This window comes from Orussus abietinus, unplaced genomic scaffold (genome assembly GCF_000612105.2).
Source record: "Orussus abietinus isolate OABI.00-Male unplaced genomic scaffold, Oabi_2.0 scaffold70, whole genome shotgun sequence".
NCBI lineage: Eukaryota > Metazoa > Arthropoda > Insecta > Hymenoptera > Orussidae > Orussus > Orussus abietinus.
Window position 1 is genome coordinate 283585 of NW_019394280.1, and position 18895 is coordinate 302479.

The following is an 18895-nucleotide window of genomic DNA, read 5'->3' on the forward strand; positions in this document are numbered from 1 at the left end:
AATACGTCGCGGTAATGTAATTTAGCTCCTGCTCGGTAATTGCACCCCCAAATTGCAGGGACTTCGCGTTAAGAAGAGCGTGCCACGATCACAATTATCATTCGAATAACCTTTTGATGCCGAATAAATGATGCTTTTCATCGGAGGAGAATTCTTGTGACTTTAATCGATAGGGAGGAACAATTGGTATTGCGTCCCCGATGCACTTTCCAAGACTTCTAAAATGAAGTCTAAGATGTCAGAAGATGCAAACTCTTGTTTTTCGGCGTAAAGATTCTACCAATTAGTGAACTCTTCCTTCGCGTCCAGGTATCCGTAGATGCAATTTCCCTGTTTACGCCTACAATTAAATTTGAGTTTGAAACCTGGGCAAAACGCTCGATGCTAGTAAAGGACTCTTAAAATTATCGGCAATAATGCCACATCGAACGGAAGTGATTTAAAATGCATAATACATATTACATAATCTTGGACTCATAGCTGTCAGGGATTTAAATTAATGATCGATACACAAGGCATTAATTATTAACTTCCAATTGGCCGCCTCGTTCTTAAAAACGAACCGCTGTTGTCGTCAGCAGGAACATTTCAAGGTTCCCACCTGGATCTCGATTTCACTACTCTACTTTAACTATCGATTTTACAATAATCTTTGCACGCATCCAAGAACCCCGTACATTTACTTAAAAAGAAGCATTAACTGCCAAGCTGCTTCAAGGCCCCACAATTTCAAAGTCTTAAAAAATCCGGCCTGGAAATATATTTCGCCAAATGTCTCATGAACATGGATATCTATGCAAAGTGCCTCGTATCAACAAAGCTCTAGATCTCCCCAAGAAACCATTACTACGTTCATTCATAGTGACATAATTCTACCCCAAGAAAAGTCAAGAATCTAATTTCGTGAACCGCGCGGCAACGAGCTACAGCCCCTAAATTCTATCCACCACCAATCCCGTTGGGACAAGTCTTTCTCGTGCCCTCCCCAATCTTTATCGCATCGTCCCCTCTTCGGGTCCCGTGAACCGGCCCAACTATCCTTTCGTCCTATTCTCGCGTCAGCGTTCACCTCTTCCGGAACCAAGAGAACGTGTCCGTATCGATAAACCAACTCGGCGAGCCCTATCGAGGCGTCGCACTCGAAATTCCGGCCGGAGTCAGGCCGCCATCTTTGATCTTCCTCGGTGAGGCGAATGCATGGGACGAACTGCACGCGTGCACTCTCGACAGGGCCGCTCGCATTCAGGTACAACTGGGTGCGCGGTACACGTTGGACTCCCCGCGGCGCATGGACCGAGACCCGCCGGACCTGGGACCTCCCACCCTTTTGTCCGGGGTGCTATGTGGCGAAGCCCGAGAGGGCCGACACGCGCGGGGTGAGCCCGCGGTGGTCGCACATAACGCCTCCGGCGCTCATTGGCCGCTCCCCTCTGCGGAAGCGAGTCGAGCCCCGCCTCGCGACCTAACCTATATCCGCTACTCCCACTTCTCGTTCACCCATTCCCTCGTTTCTTGTTTCCTCGGCCGCCGTGCATTCCCTCGTTCCCTCCCGTTTCCTCTCGTTTCCTCCCGTTTTCTCCCGCTTCCTCCCACCAGAAGGCGCTCGGCGCCTCTGGCCAACTCCGTCCTAGGCCGCGTGCGTGGGATCCACCGATGCGCGCGCCGCTCCGCTGTGCATGCGCGTACCCGATTACGTAAGACCCGGGCGATGCGCGCGCGGGTAGGTGGCCGAACCCTCGTGAGCTTCCTTCCGCTTCTGGAGCGCACTTAAGGGGATACGAAAGGGTCATTCTATGTGTATAAAATGTGATAATATTTAGAAAACTTTTCCTTTAACTGGATGCACCGAATCATTTGAAACCTCAGTTCGTGATTATGGAGTCTCTAAGAAAGAACGCGATGCTCGTGACATTTTATTTAAAACAAAAAACTTGTTTATTTATCCTAGACTAGAACCAAGGAGTGATATTTTTTTTGAAAAATGAAATTTCAGGAGCATCACGTTCTTTATTAGGGCCTCAATAATCACGTGCCCAAATTCCAAATAATTCGGTGCACCTGGTTTGGATAAAAGTTTTATAAATATTTTTTCGTTTTATATACATAGAATGACCCTTCCGTATCACCTTAACGCTCGTGTCCATAGTCGAAGAACTTTATCAAATCTCTTACATCCTCTTTGACGACACGATAGGAATCCATGCCCTGTAAAAGTCGATGAAAATTTATATAAATTTGTACACATTTCATAATTTAAGTTTCATGTAGGAAAACGTAAAATGGAGGAATTAAAAATTAGAAAATGTTAAATACCCCTAACATTGTATATTTACCATATCGGTACATTTTTACTTGAATTTAATGCAATATTACGTTATAATTTTCTATAATTTAACTCAGGTGCTGAATGTGATATTACACAGAGACAATGTGTAATTTTACTGCAATTTATCGTGCCATCTAAATAACCAATGAATGGGTATATAAATTTACATGGGCATTTTTATTTGTCGTGACGCGACGTGACGCGCTGATGAATTTTTTAGCTGCGATTCCACTTTTACTCTATCTGACGCTACGTCACGCTTACTAGACGTGTGTTCTCTCTTCAACTGTTTAGTCAGTATCGGGATATTCGTTGATGAGAGCGATTCGTTCGATAGGAGGGAAATGGAAGAAGAAATTGCAGCAGCAATTTATGTGGGAAGAAAAAAAAAACATAAATACTGTACATGATATCAATAGGTTACGAAAACAAATTGGCGAATTTCGACAACTTTGAATGAAAATGATACGTACGAAGGGCGGTTACGTATCACTTTCACATGTCGAAGGAAGAATTCAATTTTAATCTGCAATCTTCTAGAAGGGGAACCAATCTCGAAGACCTAGTTAAGGGTGACGTTATCTCGATTAAGTGATTCAGGAAACGACATTTTCTGTCCAATCTGACTCGCCAGGGTAAATATCGCAGATAATTACGAAAATGTTATCAGCCTAACTTTCGACGAGTCGAGGCGAACAGCGACGCGTACCGTTACAAGCTCGAATAATGAAATTCTCAATATTTTAATTTGAACATATGGAAAATAGTGCGTTCAGAATTCCGTCACGTCGCGTCACGACATGACACCCCACCAACACGGTTACGTACACTGTTAGATATATTTATAAAATTCATGCACTTTTAGTACATATGATTGTAGTAAGAATATATATATAATGTCCTAAAAGTGAATTAGTATATATTTCGTAAAAAGAAAATAGAAATTTGTAAATAAACTTATAATTTGATGACATCGTGTTATTTTTTTCACATTAAAACACATTAAAACAAATTTCACATTAAAACACTGTGAAATTGCGTAGGGAAATTATGCACTTATGTATTATGTTTATGACACAGTTTATAAATTCGTTGCAAATGTGTTATAAAATTAATATACCATGTCTGCATAACACCTTCAACAAAAATATTATAATATTATAATTTTGTTTTTTAACAGTGTAGCAACGATATATCCGTTGCATGTGGCTTTGTAACATGTATGTTATATATGAACGTGAAATTTATATTATTTCATTTATTTAACGTAGGTATTTTAATTATTTAACACTAGAATTACCAAGACCAGTTAAAATGACTGGTTTCAAATGGCCCATCCTATACAACAAAAAAAAACCGCCGGTAGTTCTAGTGTTAAAAGTACATATGTTATTAGCATACCATGTGAGAATAGAACATCTGACGAAACTGTTGTAAAATTACATTATGTTTGTTAATAGGCGTTATAAAATTATAATATTTTTGTTAACGATGCAGCTGATTTGAGTGAGTGCCGACGCGTAGCCAAGTGCAGTATTGTCGTTGGCGATTCCACACGAATTTCCTATATTTGTGCCAAGACGGCAGGTAGACTCCGAATTTTATGGCACGAAAATCACTTCCAGATGTTGGTTACTTAGCAATGCGGTGTGCCCGCCCGTACTGCCAAGTTCCCACGGTAAAGTGACGACGCTTCTGGACGAGAGTTTTCAAAAGAATATTTTCCAGAAATCTCGTGCTTTCCCCGTTTCGGTTTTCAAGTACCGTGAACGGAAGGTGCCTAACCTTGGAAAATTGCCATGACAAATTACGAGCGATGGAGACGCACTTTTTCTTCGACTGCTCCTTGGAAGATGGCGATAAGATCCGACTCTAAATTCACGGGGGATGATAAATCATCCCGCTAGCGACAAAATGTTTATACGCGCTGTAACAATGATGCAGATATTGCAATGTTTGTAACTGCATACAATAATTTTTCCGAAAGTCGTTTTCACGATTTCCGTTGTATAATCAATTACGAAACGCCCACCTGTGAAGATGTTTATCTATTAATTTTCAAGTGATTAAGGAAAATAATTTCTTCCAATCAGGTGACGTTTTTAATTGTCTTTTTTCTTTGTGAAAAGATAGACGATTGACTTGTCACTTTCTCACTCTTGATGTGGCTTACGGGAACAGCAATTTGTAGGTGCAAAGGCTTTATCAACGATACCACACCTGCAGAGTCAAACGTGCTATTTAATTAATGTGTATCAAGACCGATATCGTGTAATCGACCTATTAAACACATGCTCAATAAAATAACTTAATGACCCGTTAAACCCAACGTAGTAAATGGGATTTTCGATTCTTTTAGGATGAACATGCTGACTAATCAAAACCACTAGAGGTACTTAAGATTTACTATCATTCATTGGGAAATATTAAGATTAACATTAAATTTTCTGTTGATCCTACTATCGCACTAACAATTTATACATTAAAAACGTGAAGCTCTAAGTGATTGACAGACTGACTGATTCATTATCGTCCACCCCAAACCGTCAAAACTATAAATGAGAAATGTGAAGGGTGTGTTCCTTTTATAATTGAATATCGATTAAAAAACGATTTTTCGAAATTCCGTCTTAAAGGGGCTCCATTTCTTGTTTTAAAAATTCTTACATCTACACAGTGAAAATTCGAAATTTCTTTTCCGTTTATGTGATTTTACTTTTCTTTTCACCAAAGTGGTCTTTAAAGAAATCCTGTTGGACAAAGTAGGTACACAAATTAATTCCAATATCATCGTGTATCACGGTGATATTATATTACTTTAATATTGCAGAAAATCATGGAGGAACGCAAAACCGTTCCTCCGTGTTTCAAATGCTGAGCGGACAAAATTGCGGGCAAACGGTAAAATAAGCTAGTAAAATAATAAGGAATGTGTATTTATAGAGACTTCTTAAGATGAAGTGAAACGCATCGAGAAACTTGATCGACGTCGGTAAAGAAAATATTTCTAAATACCTACGTTGCGATGTTCGTTTTTATATCGACAGCTATATCGAATTATATTGGATATTGTACTAAATGGCATACTCCACCTATCGTTTCCATGCAATAATTATAAAAAAATCGAAGTAAAACTCCAGACATCCTCTGGATTCATGGTTTCTGAGGCCCTAATTGATTACAGAGAGACCCCCTGCGCCATCCGTGATTTCCATGTCAACTAAATTTTCATTCCGAGACCTCGTATTCCCATCGTTTTTTCATAGAAGCGCATAAGACACTTTTTGCTTTTATTCCGTTCAAACGCGAGTTTATGGATTACCAGAATGTTCTAAATTGTTGTAAAATTGTCCTGACACGTTCGTTTCTCATATCAGAGCCTTCAATTATATATTGATCAAAGTATGAGAGCTCGACGCCATTTTGATTCTGGTCTGGGCTGTTAAAAAATTTGTTTCAAAAATCCAAATATTGAATTTGTCAGGACAATCCTTAGATGATCACGAGTCATGTGTCAAAGTTTTGGACAGTTTGGTCCAATACACTTAAAAGAAAAGTAGTTTATTCGAATCGACTGATTTGAGGGGAGTTTTACTTCACATTAAATCGTGGATCTAAGGAAGAGACCTGTTTTGTTATTTATAGATATCTACCTGAGCGGCATCTTTATTACCGACGGAAGAGGATACTGTTTTCTACCATATCGCGGTTATTTCCTAACCTATATTTCCCTCAAGTCAACAATTTGTATGAAGAATCTTGTCTATGCTTTTAGCTGGTTAAGCTTCACCTCTTTTCAGAATATCCTTGTGTTTATCATGTCATTTATGCTGTTATTAGTTACGTAGAAGGTGCTCTTTACCAGTGTCAGTCACTAAAATTAGGTTATTTAAAATAATAAATAGTAATGGATCATAAAGACGAGGAAGCAACAGCGGAGGTATATGATTACAATTGAAACAACGCTTTATTTACATGTATAATGTGTTTATATTTTTCTTAGGCTTCTCAAACTTCCTCGAACGCGAATGATTTATTAATAAAGACAGATAATAAGGATACTTTGGAAGACCGCTACAATAAGGTAATGTGCAGTTATGGCAAATTCAGATTTATTTGGTTATTTAAATTAAGTGTACCAATTACATACGCACTGGAATGATATATATTTCCTGTTTATAAATACATGTAAATACTTTAAACAAAGATTGCAGGGCTTTTAAGACATACACAATTACTTGTTAATATCAAGTACGTTTCGTGACATGTACTGTCAGTGTTATTAATCTTAATTTAAATTGGTTTCTTTTTTAGCTTCGAGGACTTGCGATTAAGCTTAAAAAAAAAGTATCTGTCTTGACTGATCAATTAGCTAAATCTGAAAGTGATAAAAGTATAATAAATACAGAAAAAGAGGAATTGCAGAATAAAATTATTCAAATCTCAGATAATGCAAAGAAAATACAGGTAAGGTTGTAAGTTTAATTTGCTCCTTGTTTTTTTAACAATTGAATTGAGTACTGTGTACGTGAATGTCCTTTATCCATGTAAATATTATTTTTTGTGTCGTAAAAATCATATTTCATGATATAGACAATCCAATCCGAGTATGACAAATTGCAAGATGATATAGAAAAGCAAAAGACTGAGAATAAAAAATTAGTGAAAAATTTGGAAACTACTATCAGTGAAAACTTGACTCTAAAAGAGTCTTTGTATGAAAATGAAGAACACATACAACGTTTAACATCAGAAGTTGAATGTTTATCGAAAAAGAATGTTAAAATGACAGCAGCCCTTAAGCGAAATCAAGAATTAATTAAAGAAATGCAAGATGAGAAGAGGGCTGAATCTGTTATAAAGGAACAGCAGGTCAAGGACTATGAGAAAATCAAACATTCCTTAAGTATGGAAATAGAAGCTCACAAAGCTACACAGATTAAGCTAGATGCTATTCAGCACGAATGTAATTCTAACAGTGTTCTTTCCTTAGAAGTACAAAATTATGAGGTATGTGATATACAAAATGTTTATATGAAAGTATTGTTAAATTAATTGATCAGCTGAATTATTATATTAATTAAAATTGTAGAAAAGCATTGAAGATATGAAGATGAAGCTAACTGATGAAATTTCAAAACGTTCTACTTTAGAGAAGGAAGTAAATGCACAGACAAAAACAATTTCTGAATTAAACCAGCAAATTATTGAATTAAGGGATGCTTGTTTATCCAAAACAAATCAAATAACAATACTTGGAGAGAAGAATGAACGAATAAAACAAGAACTGTGCGAAGTAAAACGTGACATTCTTGTGGCAGATAAGAAAATAAATAATCTTCTAAAAGAACTAGAAGTACTGAATCAAGACAAAAATGAGTTAATGAATAGAATTGAAGAAATCACTTTGACAAAAGACACACTCTGTAAGGATTTTAATATGCAAAAAGAAGAGTATACTAAGCAAGTATGTATATGCATGCAAATTGGAGAAATTGTAAAATTACAAATAGTGATTTTGCAATGTCTAAAATGTACTTCTTTTATTGCAGATCAAAGGTTTAGAAATAGAAATATCTACATTAAAAATGCTAGTTGCAAGGAGTAATGAGGAACTGGAAGCAATACAATCAGAATTCAGTGGCTACAAACTCAGAGCACAGAGTGTTCTCAGAACAAAACAAAATCAAAGTAAAGAAACTGGAATTGGTGGCAAAAACATTGTTGAATTAGAGGAAGAATTGGAACAAACAAGAATAGATGCTGCTGTACTCCGTGATAAATGTGAAAATTACACGTTAGTAACAATCGACGTATTAATGTGAAAAATAATATGTGTGCTTACAACAAAAAATAAAAACAGGTAACAATTAATTACAATAACTTTAGGGAACAGTTAAAGGTTTTAACTACAGAAATGACTGTCATTAAAGAAGAACGGGATAGTGCATTTCAAGCTGAAAAAGAATCCATTGAAAAACTCTTAGCTGTACGAAGAGAGCTTTCTGCAATAATGGAACAATTTCGATCCAAAGAAAATAAAATTCAGTTGGTCCAAACAGAACACCAAGAGGAGCTTGAAAAATTACAAAATATTCATAAAGTAATGTCAATATACTATATTAAACTGTAACTGGAAATGCTTTATCATTTACTTTTCTAATTCAGAGCAATATGGCGGCCCTGGAAGAAAGATATCGACAGGAAATTTTTGATCTACAATTGGAAATGAAGCAAACTCTAATACAACCTTTCAAGGATGGTTCTACAACGATATCAAATGTTCCTGTTGATAAACACAACGAAGCTAATTTTGACCACGATTCAAACTCACGATTAACAGGATTTCACCTGCTAGAAAGAGAAGATGGCGAGGTACCTTCTAGTGTAAATTTACACTTGCATATTGTTAACATCTCTGTTATTTGAAGATATTATGTCACATAGGGTTCGGAGAGTGTAGACTCGTATCCCTCAGCGATAGCCCATGTTGAAAGAATTCGCAAGAACTCATTGATGCCTTTGGACGAATTACTAAATTCCACGGAAGAGTACATTTCATCAGATTCGCATCTTTTATCAGGAATGATAGATAAACAAGAATTAGAACTTTGTAACCGACGTATTAAGCATTTAACGGCACTTCTGGCTGATGCAGAGAGGGATGTAGCCAAGTTAACTCAGCTTAATGAAGTATTGAAAGAAGATATTAGAAGACAGCAACGCAGTGTAGAAAGGGAACAACATGCAAATAATTTTGAATATTTGAAGAATGTTGTGTTTAAGGTGACTTAAAATCCATGTTTATTTTCCTATCTCTTTTTTTAATATTTCAATTGTGAGCTATAACAAAACTAATGTCACTTACAGTTCGTAACTTTAAAAAATGGAGATGAACGCAGTCGCCTTATACCAGTACTTAATACTATTCTTAAACTCAGTCCAGAGGAAACACAAAAACTCAATGCAGTTGCAGGTGGTAAGTTATATTAATGCAAGGTTGAACTTGACTAAACAAATTAAATTTATTTTCATTATTTATTTACATGTAAATAATGTTATAGTATCAAGAGGCTGGATTCCTGGAATTCCAATACCTAGTTGGAACAATCATTGATATATGCAGGTGTTATCAAAGTATTACCAATTTTTTCTCACCACCCATGTGATATATCTAATTTGTAATATATATTTTATGACTATTAGATACTGTAAAATTAAGTATCGATGCATGATGTTGCATATAATTATTACTAAATATTACTATTTTAGATCACAGTTGTAACATATGCTTCAATAATCAGCCATACAATTTCTTATTTCAAGAATTTTCCCCTTCGTAACTTGAAACGTTATGTTATAAGGCAATGGAGTGTGTATAATTAAAAAACCATTTGTTAAAGTAATGGTAATTATTCTATAAAATATAAAATTTATTCTCTGGTTTTGTGAAACCATTTGTCTCTAACATTTTGGATTTGAACTGTATTTCTGTGAGCAGCCTTATTAAATAACTGTCAACATATTGCAAAAAGTTACAGATAAAAACTTGGTTTAAAATTCAGCATATCCTTATCAAAGTGTTGAAACTTTCACAGTTGTTTCTTAAGAATGAATAGATGGATCGGCGCCAGATATGAATTTATTGTTTTTCCAATGAAAAAAAGAAAAACATCTTTACCAATTTCATTATGTAAAATTCATACCCCTTTTGCTAAAAAACTCTTTTACTACAACTTCAAGAATTCTTTCCAATGCATCATCGGATTGCAAATTATTAATCAAAGCCTGCAAAGTTACTATATTTCTGATTGTTAAGCAATTTCTAAGAGCTTCTGCAAGCTTTTCTTTTTCATCAGAAGAAAGATCATTTTTAATTATATCTGCTACAGATCTAAATTTTCCTTGATTTATAGATGCCATTACAAAACTTACTACTCCACCTAAAAAGCAATATCTAAATATTAATTACATTTTCAGAAAATATATGCATAAATAATGATTATAAAATTTTGAAATGTATTACCTAGGATTAATCCTGTAGGTCCAATAAGAAGACCTCCAACTACGGTCGCAACGCCAGTTATGATACCAGCTTTTGTACTTTCATATACTGATACTTTTATATTCTGATGATCTAAAAGCTTGCAAACTTCACAAAGAAGACTCTCAGTAGGTATGTACATGATCTGAAATTTTATAAAAATCATGTACATATAATCATGCATGCTTCTAAATGTATATGGTGCAAAACTGTACCGAGTTTCTGATACATGCACATAAGATTATGCTTATGTCAAGTATTCTGAGTTACTATATCTGAATATTCATAGAAATCTACTAGAATTTTAAATATGTAGAATTGCTAATTTTTTACCATTTTATATAACACAATTTCATAACATCTTATATTTTCATATTTAAATGTCAATCTCTGCCAATAAAAGTAATTTTTCACTTTATAAAGCATTAGTTGTATATACATATACAAGTTGTATCGTTATTAACAAATTATGCATCAGAGAAAAATGATTGTTGATAAATACTCTAACAATTGTAACCTGATATGTAAATTTAAAAAAATGAATTCCTTATCAGTCAGTACATGTTATTTAACATACATCACAAGATTGTGAAATTTAGCTGTAATTAACAGGCAATGTATGCACATTTGTGTAAAAGAAAATTACCACGTCTATAAATACAGTTTTCATGGTCATTTACCATTGCTTATCATACTGTTATTTTTAAACAGACGCTATTCAATCAGTAATAACAATTTACTAAAAATTCAGTTACTCATGTCATCAATCTTTTCTTCGTCATGTAATGACAAACTCAGGCAAAGTCTTCGACATAATAAACGTTTGGTAGGCATAACAAACAGAGATGATTTGGGAGATTGCTCACGGGCAGGGTCGCGCGATCGCATCGTGTGCTGCCCTCTGGTTTCGTACGTTAGCTTTCACCGTTTCTTGCCCCCAAGGGCGGCACAACGAATTTCTGGTAGGGGCTCGCGCACTCGTGATGGCTGTGCCATCTACCAGTTGCCGTTGGCGGCTCACGTATTCGTGGTGGTAATACCAGAGATGAGCATCTCTGTCTCTGCTAATAACGCCATCTATCGGATCTTTGTATCGCGAATTTAGATAGGATGTGCTGTCTCGAATATCACTACTTTCATAGGTTATATGTTGATTATAATAAGGCATGGCGGTAAATTGACTCGTGGGCCGCCCCGGTGAATAGGTGACAATGTACATACTACCGGTAAATATCGTTTATTACTTGTAGAATATAGTATTCAGACGTTGTGTTTTATTCATACGATATTACACCTTTGCAGGTTACGCCTGTAATGTAGATACACTGAGACGACATGTAGAAAGGGTTAGTTTCTTCGGTTCTCCACATAGTGTGGTCGATGTAACCTCTTATACCGTTTTGTTTTCACGTATTGTTTCTCATAGGATGGAAAAGTATTGCCCCTTGTGCGCAGGAAAAGGATTGAAGAAACAGCTTAAAGCATTTCAGCTTAATCTCACTGAAGCTGTATGGTTGTGCGAATCCGAAGAGGTAAATTAAATTTATATTTTTGTGGCTCTGGTCCATTGTTACTATTCGATAAATTATAATTTTGTATGTTTCGTCTATAATCGGTTGAAGTGAGTTTCTGCTTCTCTGATTCATTTTGTTAGAAGTTAAACAAATTTGTAGAGTATAGTTATTAACATATTAAGACAAATTTTGTAGAATATTACATGCGATTAAAACCTTGCCACATGCTATCATCATGTCTTCATTTAAATTTTATATTGCAGTGTGAATGGCCCTATGGACACGAGGACTTTAATTTTTTTACAAGAAAGGTTGGCGAGGCATGGTCTTATGACTGGGCGTCTTATAAAAATAAGCTGAAGACAGTAAATGCTCCTATTGCGTCTGAGTTAGCATTATATACTCCACCAGTAACACCTAGTAGCGACGGTCATCAGAAAGATTCCTTGCCAAGTGACATCATGGGTTTCACAACAGCTCATGAATTAGAAAAGGAAGCCAGTGGTGTGTTCGCAAGTAGTGGAAACATAATGTTAACAAATAGTGGGAAGATTCTTCAACAAGAGAATCAAAAAACACCAAAACTGACTTTGAGTAGCCACGTTAAAAGTATTGTACCCGTTTGTACCAATTCTAAGCCAGTTATAGAAAGCATAAATTCAGAAAAGAAGTTAGCACTTAGTAACTTTGATATCAGTTTTTTAAAGGAAAATAGTATTGACCGTGCTAGCGGTAACTCAGATGTAAATGAAACCATTCAACAAAGTGAACTAAGAACCAGCATTGTAGAAAATGTACAATCTGGTATGAAGTGTACGAAAACCTTAATTAGTCATACGAGTGTAATTGAAGATGGATTCGATACCATCATACCTCTGCAGTTGAATTCTAAAGATATTACAACTATACCTACATGTGACAAACCGAGCATACCTATTAATCGATGTAATAATATTGTACCTAATGAAGGTTATGTAGAAGAAGAGGATATTCAAAAAGAGTGTAAAAATGTGCAGGGAATGAATGAAGACAAAGATTTTCCTAAAATTGTAAGCATTGAGAAGACAAATTTTGCTATCAATGGCATTGTAGGTAAAACTATTGGTTTCCATTCAAAATCCTCCACAGGTGTTAATACTCCTGAAGAAGTTTGCGTTGTAAATACTGTTCCAAGAGATATAAAAGTGATAAAAGATAGATGCAACATTTCCAAAACTCAGTCAAGGATAGAATTACCATTAGAATTAAATTCTAGTCAAAATAATCAGGAGCTAGTTATAAATACTAATTGTGTTAATATGAGTTCACCAAACATTCAAATAACAACAATGAAGGTAGATGGATTGCCTCCAGTAACTCTTGCTTACGAAGTAATAACAAATGATGTAACTGATGTTAAACCTACTATATCTGATATGAGTGGTTCATGTAATGCTGCACAAATTGGTACTTGTAGTAAACTCAAAACTGTTCCTGGACCTTTAAATAATAATCGGCTTAAGCGTTCAAAACGTCATAATAAACGAAATTTGTCAGAAGGAAAACGATATGAGAAGTTTAGCTTTACTGCTCTCCAGAATCAAATAGAAAATGGTAAAAGTACTAATACTTCTGAGGATTCAAAAGAAATATCAATTGTAGATGGCGATCTTTCTATGAATACTATTCAGAAGAGTGTTCCAAGTATACCTGCTGCTACATTAACAAGTGATTTAATGGCTTCATCTAATTGTAGTTCTTCCGAGACTTATCCAACTATAAATTCTGATGAAACCAATATTTTATTGTCAGAGCCAAATATTGAGTTAACTATCAGTAATTTTATATCATCATCCACAAATGTGCCTAATGACACATCACAACCAGATTGTGACACAAATTTGGAATGCTTATTAGATGACTTATTAGTCAACCATTGTCATGTTTCCCAAGAAGCAAATGATGATTGGTTGATGTCTTTGCTAAATTAACTATATTGATTACTTTAGTGAAAAGTGAGCTTTTGTGTTATACAAGAAAGGAGTTAAGCAGTTATGTATTTTGAGTATTTTGTTTACTTTGTTACCTGAGGCATTAGCTAATGTATTAAAGCGCGATACCATACTAAATACCACTTCATAATTAAATAACTACAATACTTAATAGGATAATTTGTCAAAGCCCCAAAATAATTTTTTTTCACCCTGCAGATAAAATTTTCCTTTTGTAATAAATTTAGTAAGCAGAATCACTATACGTCTTTATTTCAAGAAAGATCATATTTCTGTGCATGGTAGATCTCATGTAGTTTTTTTAACATGCATATTTATAATTAATGCGGTGTTCACTGTGTAGTTCACTCATCAGTGCACTCATATTTAGTCAGCAACTGTTATTTTTTAAGACTGCTTAAGTGACAATATTTAAGTGAAAATTTGGCTATGTACAAATTGAATTATTTAGATATAAAGGAGGTGTTCTTAATTGTTTAATACTATTATAATTAGTATATATTATAATCAAAGGTTTTCACAGGATTATGATGTATTGTAACTTATCCAATTCCATTTTATATATAACATGTAATATCTGTATGCAAAATCGTGGAAAATATTTTTAAAAGTTATCAATCAAATCATTCCACATGGTGGTTTACATTAATTTGCAAGATAGTGGTACAACTGCAGAGAATTTTTAAACTGTTGAGCATTAATTACAAAACATCATGGTTCTGGTGATATGTAAATACTGCATAAGATTCATAAATTGTAATTTGACAAAACCTTTTTTATGTGAAAGTAGTGAGAAACTTATGTTACACAAATTACATTGTTTTATTTCAGCAAAATTCTGTTAGTTTTATCGATTGCTTTCGAGATACGATTTTAATTAACATGATGGAATATTGTCGCGTAGAACAATGTCGAAAGCATACCTCGAGAATGACAGGGAATAAATTACTTCATTCAGTTGAATGTTACATATTAATAATCTATTTATTCATCTTTCCCATATCAAACAATATTTACATTTTAGTACAAGTAATATTTATATCTCTTCTCTTAGGGGTACAGTCTCTTCGTGTTCGACAATTAATAGACTAGTCAAGTTTTCCTCTTTTGAACCGTCCATGACCAATACCTCATTTTCTGTGTACCTTTTATTATCAAGAATAATGTATTTATTATTGTCCACAAGGAGATCCAAGTGTTTCCTTTCAAAATGTTTAGTTAAATTTCCTTTTTGTGTAAACTTATGATCACACTTGCTACAGGCATAGGGTTTCAGTCCAGTGTGGATTAAAACGTGTTGCTTCAAATTATACATAGAATAAAATGCCTTTGAACAAATTTTACATTTGTGAGGTCTCTCAAAGGTGTGAAACCTCTGAATATGGTGATTTAATTCTGAAATTTTTCTGAAGCTCTCGCTACAGTGATTGCATTTCCTCGGCCTGCCACCGTTATGTCCAGCTCTGTGCAATTCCATTTCCTTTATGTCAGAGAAGCTCCTTCCGCAAATTTGACACGTATGAGGTTTTGTACCCTCTTTATGGATTTTGAAATGCTTGGTCATGTTTGCCTTTTGGGAAAATCCTTTTCCACAGATTTCACAGGTGTACGGTTTATCTCCAGTATGTGTTCTTTCGTGTTGATGCAAAGCTGCCAATTGTGAAAAAGCTTTTGGACATAAATTACAATTAAATGGCTTTTCACCAGTGTGTGTACGCATGTGTTTTTCAATGTCGCTTGGCCTTAAGAAAGGCTTTTCGCAAATCTCACATCGATGCCTAGGATTCTTATGAAAGTTGCGGTGGAAATTTAGCTGCTCTATTAAGGAGAATCGTCTGTTACAGATTTCGCACGTATAAGGTCGCTCACCTGTATGAACTGTTGAATGACGTCTCAATAATGATGGGCTATTAAATGTAGCACTACATTCAGGACATGTATGTTGATCTTTACGTTTATGAGTTTTACACTTCTTTGATCGGCTGGCGGCTGTGATTTTGTTTCGCTGTTTAAATTCATTAACTGGATTGTTATGTGTCATTACTTTTTCCTCATCCAATTCACTTTCATTATCCATTGACATATTTCGAATGGCCAACTCATTGGCAGAATTATTTCTTTCCTCTAAGCTCAATTGTCTGGAACAATTTAGTTTTGTCGGCATATTGGAATCATTTTCAACTGCGTTTAATTGCACAAGGTTTGTTACTTTTGATATCATTTCATTTTCTTTTCTAGCACTGATTTTTTCCACATTTTCAATTTCTTCCTCTGAATATTTAAAAATAACGTCACAGTTGGACGTATTAATTGTTAATTCATTAGACAGTTTTTCTTTATTTATTTGACAATTACTGTAATGAAGGGCAGCTGAATCCAGATCATCGAATAGCAGATAACAGCGTAAGCATTTGTATTTTATCTTTTGCACGACATTTTGACCATCGATTACGTGTTCCTGTATTTCTTCTACCTCGTAATATTGTTCTGAGTAATTAATGTCAGACGTTAAATTCTCTCTTTCCTTGATAAGCACATTGTTTTCGATTAAGTCTATATTATCAGTGGATCGTATGCTTGACACCATTGCTATATTTGTCTTTTTTATGTGAGAATTAGCATGTACTTCATAACCGTCATCTTGTTGCATTGCATTTACAGTATTTGTGTACTTCATACGTTTTGTTTTTTTTAAATTCTGTTCAATGGGATTTTTAATGTGAATGGAATCTTTTTTTTTTTCTTTCGTGCAAACAATATGATGTTTTGGTATATTTTCCTGCAAAACTAAATTAAATTTTGTTTGTCTTTCATCTTTATCTTGATCAGTTTCAGTTTTTAAGTCCACTCTGTCTTCATTCATTTCTTGATTGGTCATTTTTTTATCAAAAGTAGGTTTGTTTAGAACTGGAAGTAATTTTGAGTGCCACTTCTTTTCAGGGCTTTTTGATTGCATCAAAGATTTACTTTCGTTTAACGGAGCTTTCAGTATAAGTCTAACATCGGAAGCATTTAGAACTGTTACATCGTTATGCGATTCACTTTTGATAGCTTCATTGGAAAGTGAATATTCATTGTTGATGCTTATAGTTTTATCCTGAATACTGTTTTTTAAAAGCAGTTGTGTTTCCAATGGTGTAGCGCTATTTAATGTACCACCTTTGCATTTTTCTTTTTTATTTATCCTCATTTTAAATTTTGATTCATAAGGATATATTTTTCTTTTGTTTGTTTTGTTATGATATTTTTTAGTTTTATTCATTTCACTTCCAGTTTCAACATTTTTTGTTTCATTTGGAATATTTTCATGCTTATGTACTATTTCATCGTCACATCTTAGAGTTGCAATATTTTTACATTTCAATCGTTCAAGATCGAAACATGTGTAATTTTGTAATAAGGAGAAGTATGCTTGATAACAGGTCTTACGAAACATATAAAATTGGTTAACATTATCCTCACAGACTTTACAAACATATTTAGGAAATTCATCGTCTTCTTGAACCTAAAAATCAAACGATGCATTAGATTTTGTAACATCATTGATATTATTATTTTAAGATTTTATAAAGTGGATTTGAGAGCACAAAAAATATTACAAGAAATATTTCGTTTATATTATAAACATCAAACATAGAACTACCAAAACAGTACATCATAAGATTATGATTTTATGTACAGTATAAAAAAGCAGTTCAGAAAATTTGTTATTTAAATTATTTTGCCACATAAGATAAAAGATATACGAAGGGAGTGAAACGAGAGAAAAAAAAATATGTGCGATGGCCGGGAATCGAACCCGGATCAACTGCTTGGAAGGCAACTATGCTGACCATTACACCACCATCGCACTTAATTTGATTACAGGAATAAATGATGCTTTGCAATTTATTGAATATTAATTAAAAAATAACCCAAACTAACACATAACTAACTAACTAATTCATTACTTATTCTTTGAATTTACATTGTACTAATTCCTTTATTCTATAAATAAAAGTTTATATGATATTAAACCACATTTCAAACTAACGTACTGTGAGAGCTACGCAAACCATAATTTTCGAAGATAGCTGAACGTCGGTTGCGCACGATTTAGAAAAGATCTCCGTCAAATATTCATTGCTAAAAGCCTTTAAGCACAATCGGCAGTTTTGATGTTTCGTTGTCATTTCACACATTGCTTGTCACATAACCTAAACTTTCAGGGGACGGATCACTCCCGTGTATATAGAATCTCTCGATAAACATCTATCGTCGTCCATGGAATTGTTTTAATTTTTTGAACAACAGCTTCAAGGGATGTTGCTCGCATGTGTATATTTATATTGATAACATTTTTTTTTTACAGGTTACTTTCTCCCTTACGTGACATTACTGGGTGCTCACGATATTGTTTTCACAGTCAAATCGCATTATTCGTCCTCCCCACTTGTTATATTGGGAGACTGGTGATGTCTCTTTTTTACTCATTCTAGCAACGTATGAGATAAAGAGATCGTTTCTTCCCGAATACGGAAATGTAGTACAGGCTCTTGCTTGCTCTCCTTCTGTGCGTTCCTAACCTATACAAGGAGACGCACTACCATCTCACGTGCTTTAATTGCACGTGACGTTCCATCTGTCTTTGATAAATTAATATTTCGGAAATTTCATTGTTCATGAGATACGAATGCGGACAAAACAAAATTGAAAACATATTGATAAGAATATTCGATCACAAAATAAATAAGACTTAACATCGAATATGACAAAGTGCATGGCAAAACGGCAAAAGAATCCAATTAAACATTTACAATTAATGTTCAAACTGAAACGATTGAATCGTATGTGTGCACGTAAGAGGTTAACAAATGAAATCATAAAAATGTTTATGAAAGGTGCAGAATAACTAATGCTTTGTGCGGCGGTGAATGGGAGATTTACAATTAATCGATTTTTAGAAATTTGTTTATAAATTCTGTTTATAATCGTCCGAGAAAGTACAACTTTTCGTTAAATGCAGAAAAATCGCTAAAAA

The 18895-nt window shown here is 34.5% G+C and overlaps 5 protein-coding genes and 1 non-coding gene across 13 annotated transcripts in view; 2 read left to right on the forward strand and 4 right to left on the reverse strand.

Annotated features, from left to right (window-relative positions):
• LOC105698369 (single-minded homolog 2) overlaps positions 1-1257 on the reverse strand; it is a 57055-nt gene extending 55798 nt beyond the window's left edge. For 2 of the 3 annotated variants that reach the window (XM_012422563.1, XM_012422560.1), the window contains exon 1: positions 111-1257. The gene's annotated coding sequence lies outside the window, so the exon portion shown is untranslated. The remainder of the gene's footprint in view (positions 1-110) is intronic. The other variant, XM_012422562.1, reaches the window with a different exon arrangement.
• Positions 1258-6082: 4825 nt separating this feature from the next.
• On the forward strand, positions 6083-9780 carry LOC105698404 (GRIP and coiled-coil domain-containing protein 2). The gene is made up of 11 exons (XM_012422640.2): positions 6083-6266; positions 6330-6410; positions 6641-6793; positions 6920-7336; positions 7419-7793; positions 7879-8123; positions 8216-8429; positions 8495-8701; positions 8774-9112; positions 9197-9305; positions 9391-9780. Exons 1-11 carry the CDS (start codon positions 6234-6236, stop codon positions 9441-9443), a joined length of 2226 nt encoding a protein of 741 aa, XP_012278063.1. The 5' UTR covers positions 6083-6233; the 3' UTR covers positions 9444-9780.
• A 135-nt stretch (positions 9781-9915) lies between these two features.
• LOC105698405 (protein C19orf12 homolog) lies at positions 9916-11251 on the reverse strand. Of its 3 annotated transcripts, none has more exons than XM_012422643.2 (3): positions 11126-11251; positions 10353-10515; positions 9916-10269 (listed from the first exon to the last, which is right to left on the reverse strand). In XM_012422643.2, exons 2-3 carry the CDS (start codon positions 10510-10512, stop codon positions 10016-10018), a joined length of 414 nt encoding a protein of 137 aa, XP_012278066.1. In that variant the 5' UTR covers positions 10513-10515; positions 11126-11251; the 3' UTR covers positions 9916-10015. The 3 variants fall into 3 exon arrangements, with proteins under 3 accessions (XP_012278066.1, XP_012278065.1, XP_012278064.1); XM_012422642.2 differs by having other exon boundaries at positions 11051-11196; XM_012422641.2 differs by having other exon boundaries at positions 11017-11196.
• Positions 11252-11519: 268 nt separating this feature from the next.
• On the forward strand, positions 11520-14843 carry LOC105698395. 2 transcript variants are annotated; one of them, XM_012422624.2, is made up of 4 exons: positions 11520-11596; positions 11673-11716; positions 11797-11902; positions 12148-14843. In XM_012422624.2, the coding sequence occupies exons 3-4, from the start codon at positions 11798-11800 to the stop codon at positions 13852-13854; spliced, it is 1812 nt and encodes a 603-aa protein (XP_012278047.1). In that variant the 5' UTR covers positions 11520-11596; positions 11673-11716; position 11797; the 3' UTR covers positions 13855-14843. The 2 variants fall into 2 exon arrangements, with proteins under 2 accessions (XP_012278047.1, XP_012278048.1); XM_012422625.2 differs by lacking the exons at positions 11520-11596; positions 11673-11716 and having other exon boundaries at positions 11723-11902.
• On the reverse strand, positions 14841-18435 carry LOC105698394 (zinc finger protein 93). Of its 3 annotated transcripts, none has more exons than XM_012422623.2 (2): positions 18244-18435; positions 14841-17380 (listed from the first exon to the last, which is right to left on the reverse strand). In XM_012422623.2, the coding sequence occupies exon 2, from the start codon at positions 17309-17311 to the stop codon at positions 14912-14914; it is 2400 nt and encodes a 799-aa protein (XP_012278046.1). In that variant the 5' UTR covers positions 17312-17380; positions 18244-18435; the 3' UTR covers positions 14841-14911. The 3 variants fall into 3 exon arrangements, with proteins under 3 accessions (XP_012278046.1, XP_012278045.1, XP_012278043.1); XM_012422622.2 differs by having other exon boundaries at positions 17931-18435; XM_012422620.2 differs by having other exon boundaries at positions 17913-18435.
• Trnag-ucc lies at positions 17654-17725 on the reverse strand. Its single transcript has one exon. It is a non-coding gene; the product is annotated as a tRNA-Gly (tRNA).
• Positions 18436-18895: the final 460 nt, after the last annotated feature.

Coding starts and splice junctions, on each gene's coding strand:
- LOC105698404 (XM_012422640.2), top strand. CDS start 6,234: ATGGATCATAAAGACGAGGAAGCAACAGCGGAG. Junction 6,267..6,329: donor ACGAGGAAGCAACAGCGGAG/GTATATGATTAC, acceptor TATTTTTCTTAG/GCTTCTCAAACTTCCTCGAA. Junction 7,337..7,418: donor TAGAAGTACAAAATTATGAG/GTATGTGATATA, acceptor TTAAAATTGTAG/AAAAGCATTGAAGATATGAA.
- LOC105698405 (XM_012422641.2), bottom strand. CDS start 11,046: ATGACCATGAAAACTGTATTTATAGACGTG. Junction 10,516..11,016: donor AAACTGTATTTATAGACGTG/GTAATTTTCTTT, acceptor ATAAAATTTCAG/ATCATGTACATACCTACTGA. Junction 10,270..10,352: donor ACCTACAGGATTAATCCTAG/GTAATACATTTC, acceptor ATTGCTTTTTAG/GTGGAGTAGTAAGTTTTGTA.
- LOC105698395 (XM_012422624.2), top strand. CDS start 11,798: ATGGAAAAGTATTGCCCCTTGTGCGCAGGAAAAGGATTGAAGAAACAG. Junction 11,903..12,147: donor GGTTGTGCGAATCCGAAGAG/GTAAATTAAATT, acceptor TTTATATTGCAG/TGTGAATGGCCCTATGGACA.
- LOC105698394 (XM_012422620.2), bottom strand. CDS start 18,056: ATGTGTGAAATGACAACGAAACATCAAAACTGCCGATTGTGCTTAAAG. Junction 17,381..17,912: donor TGGTTTGCGTAGCTCTCACA/GTACGTTAGTTT, acceptor TTTGATTTTTAG/GTTCAAGAAGACGATGAATT.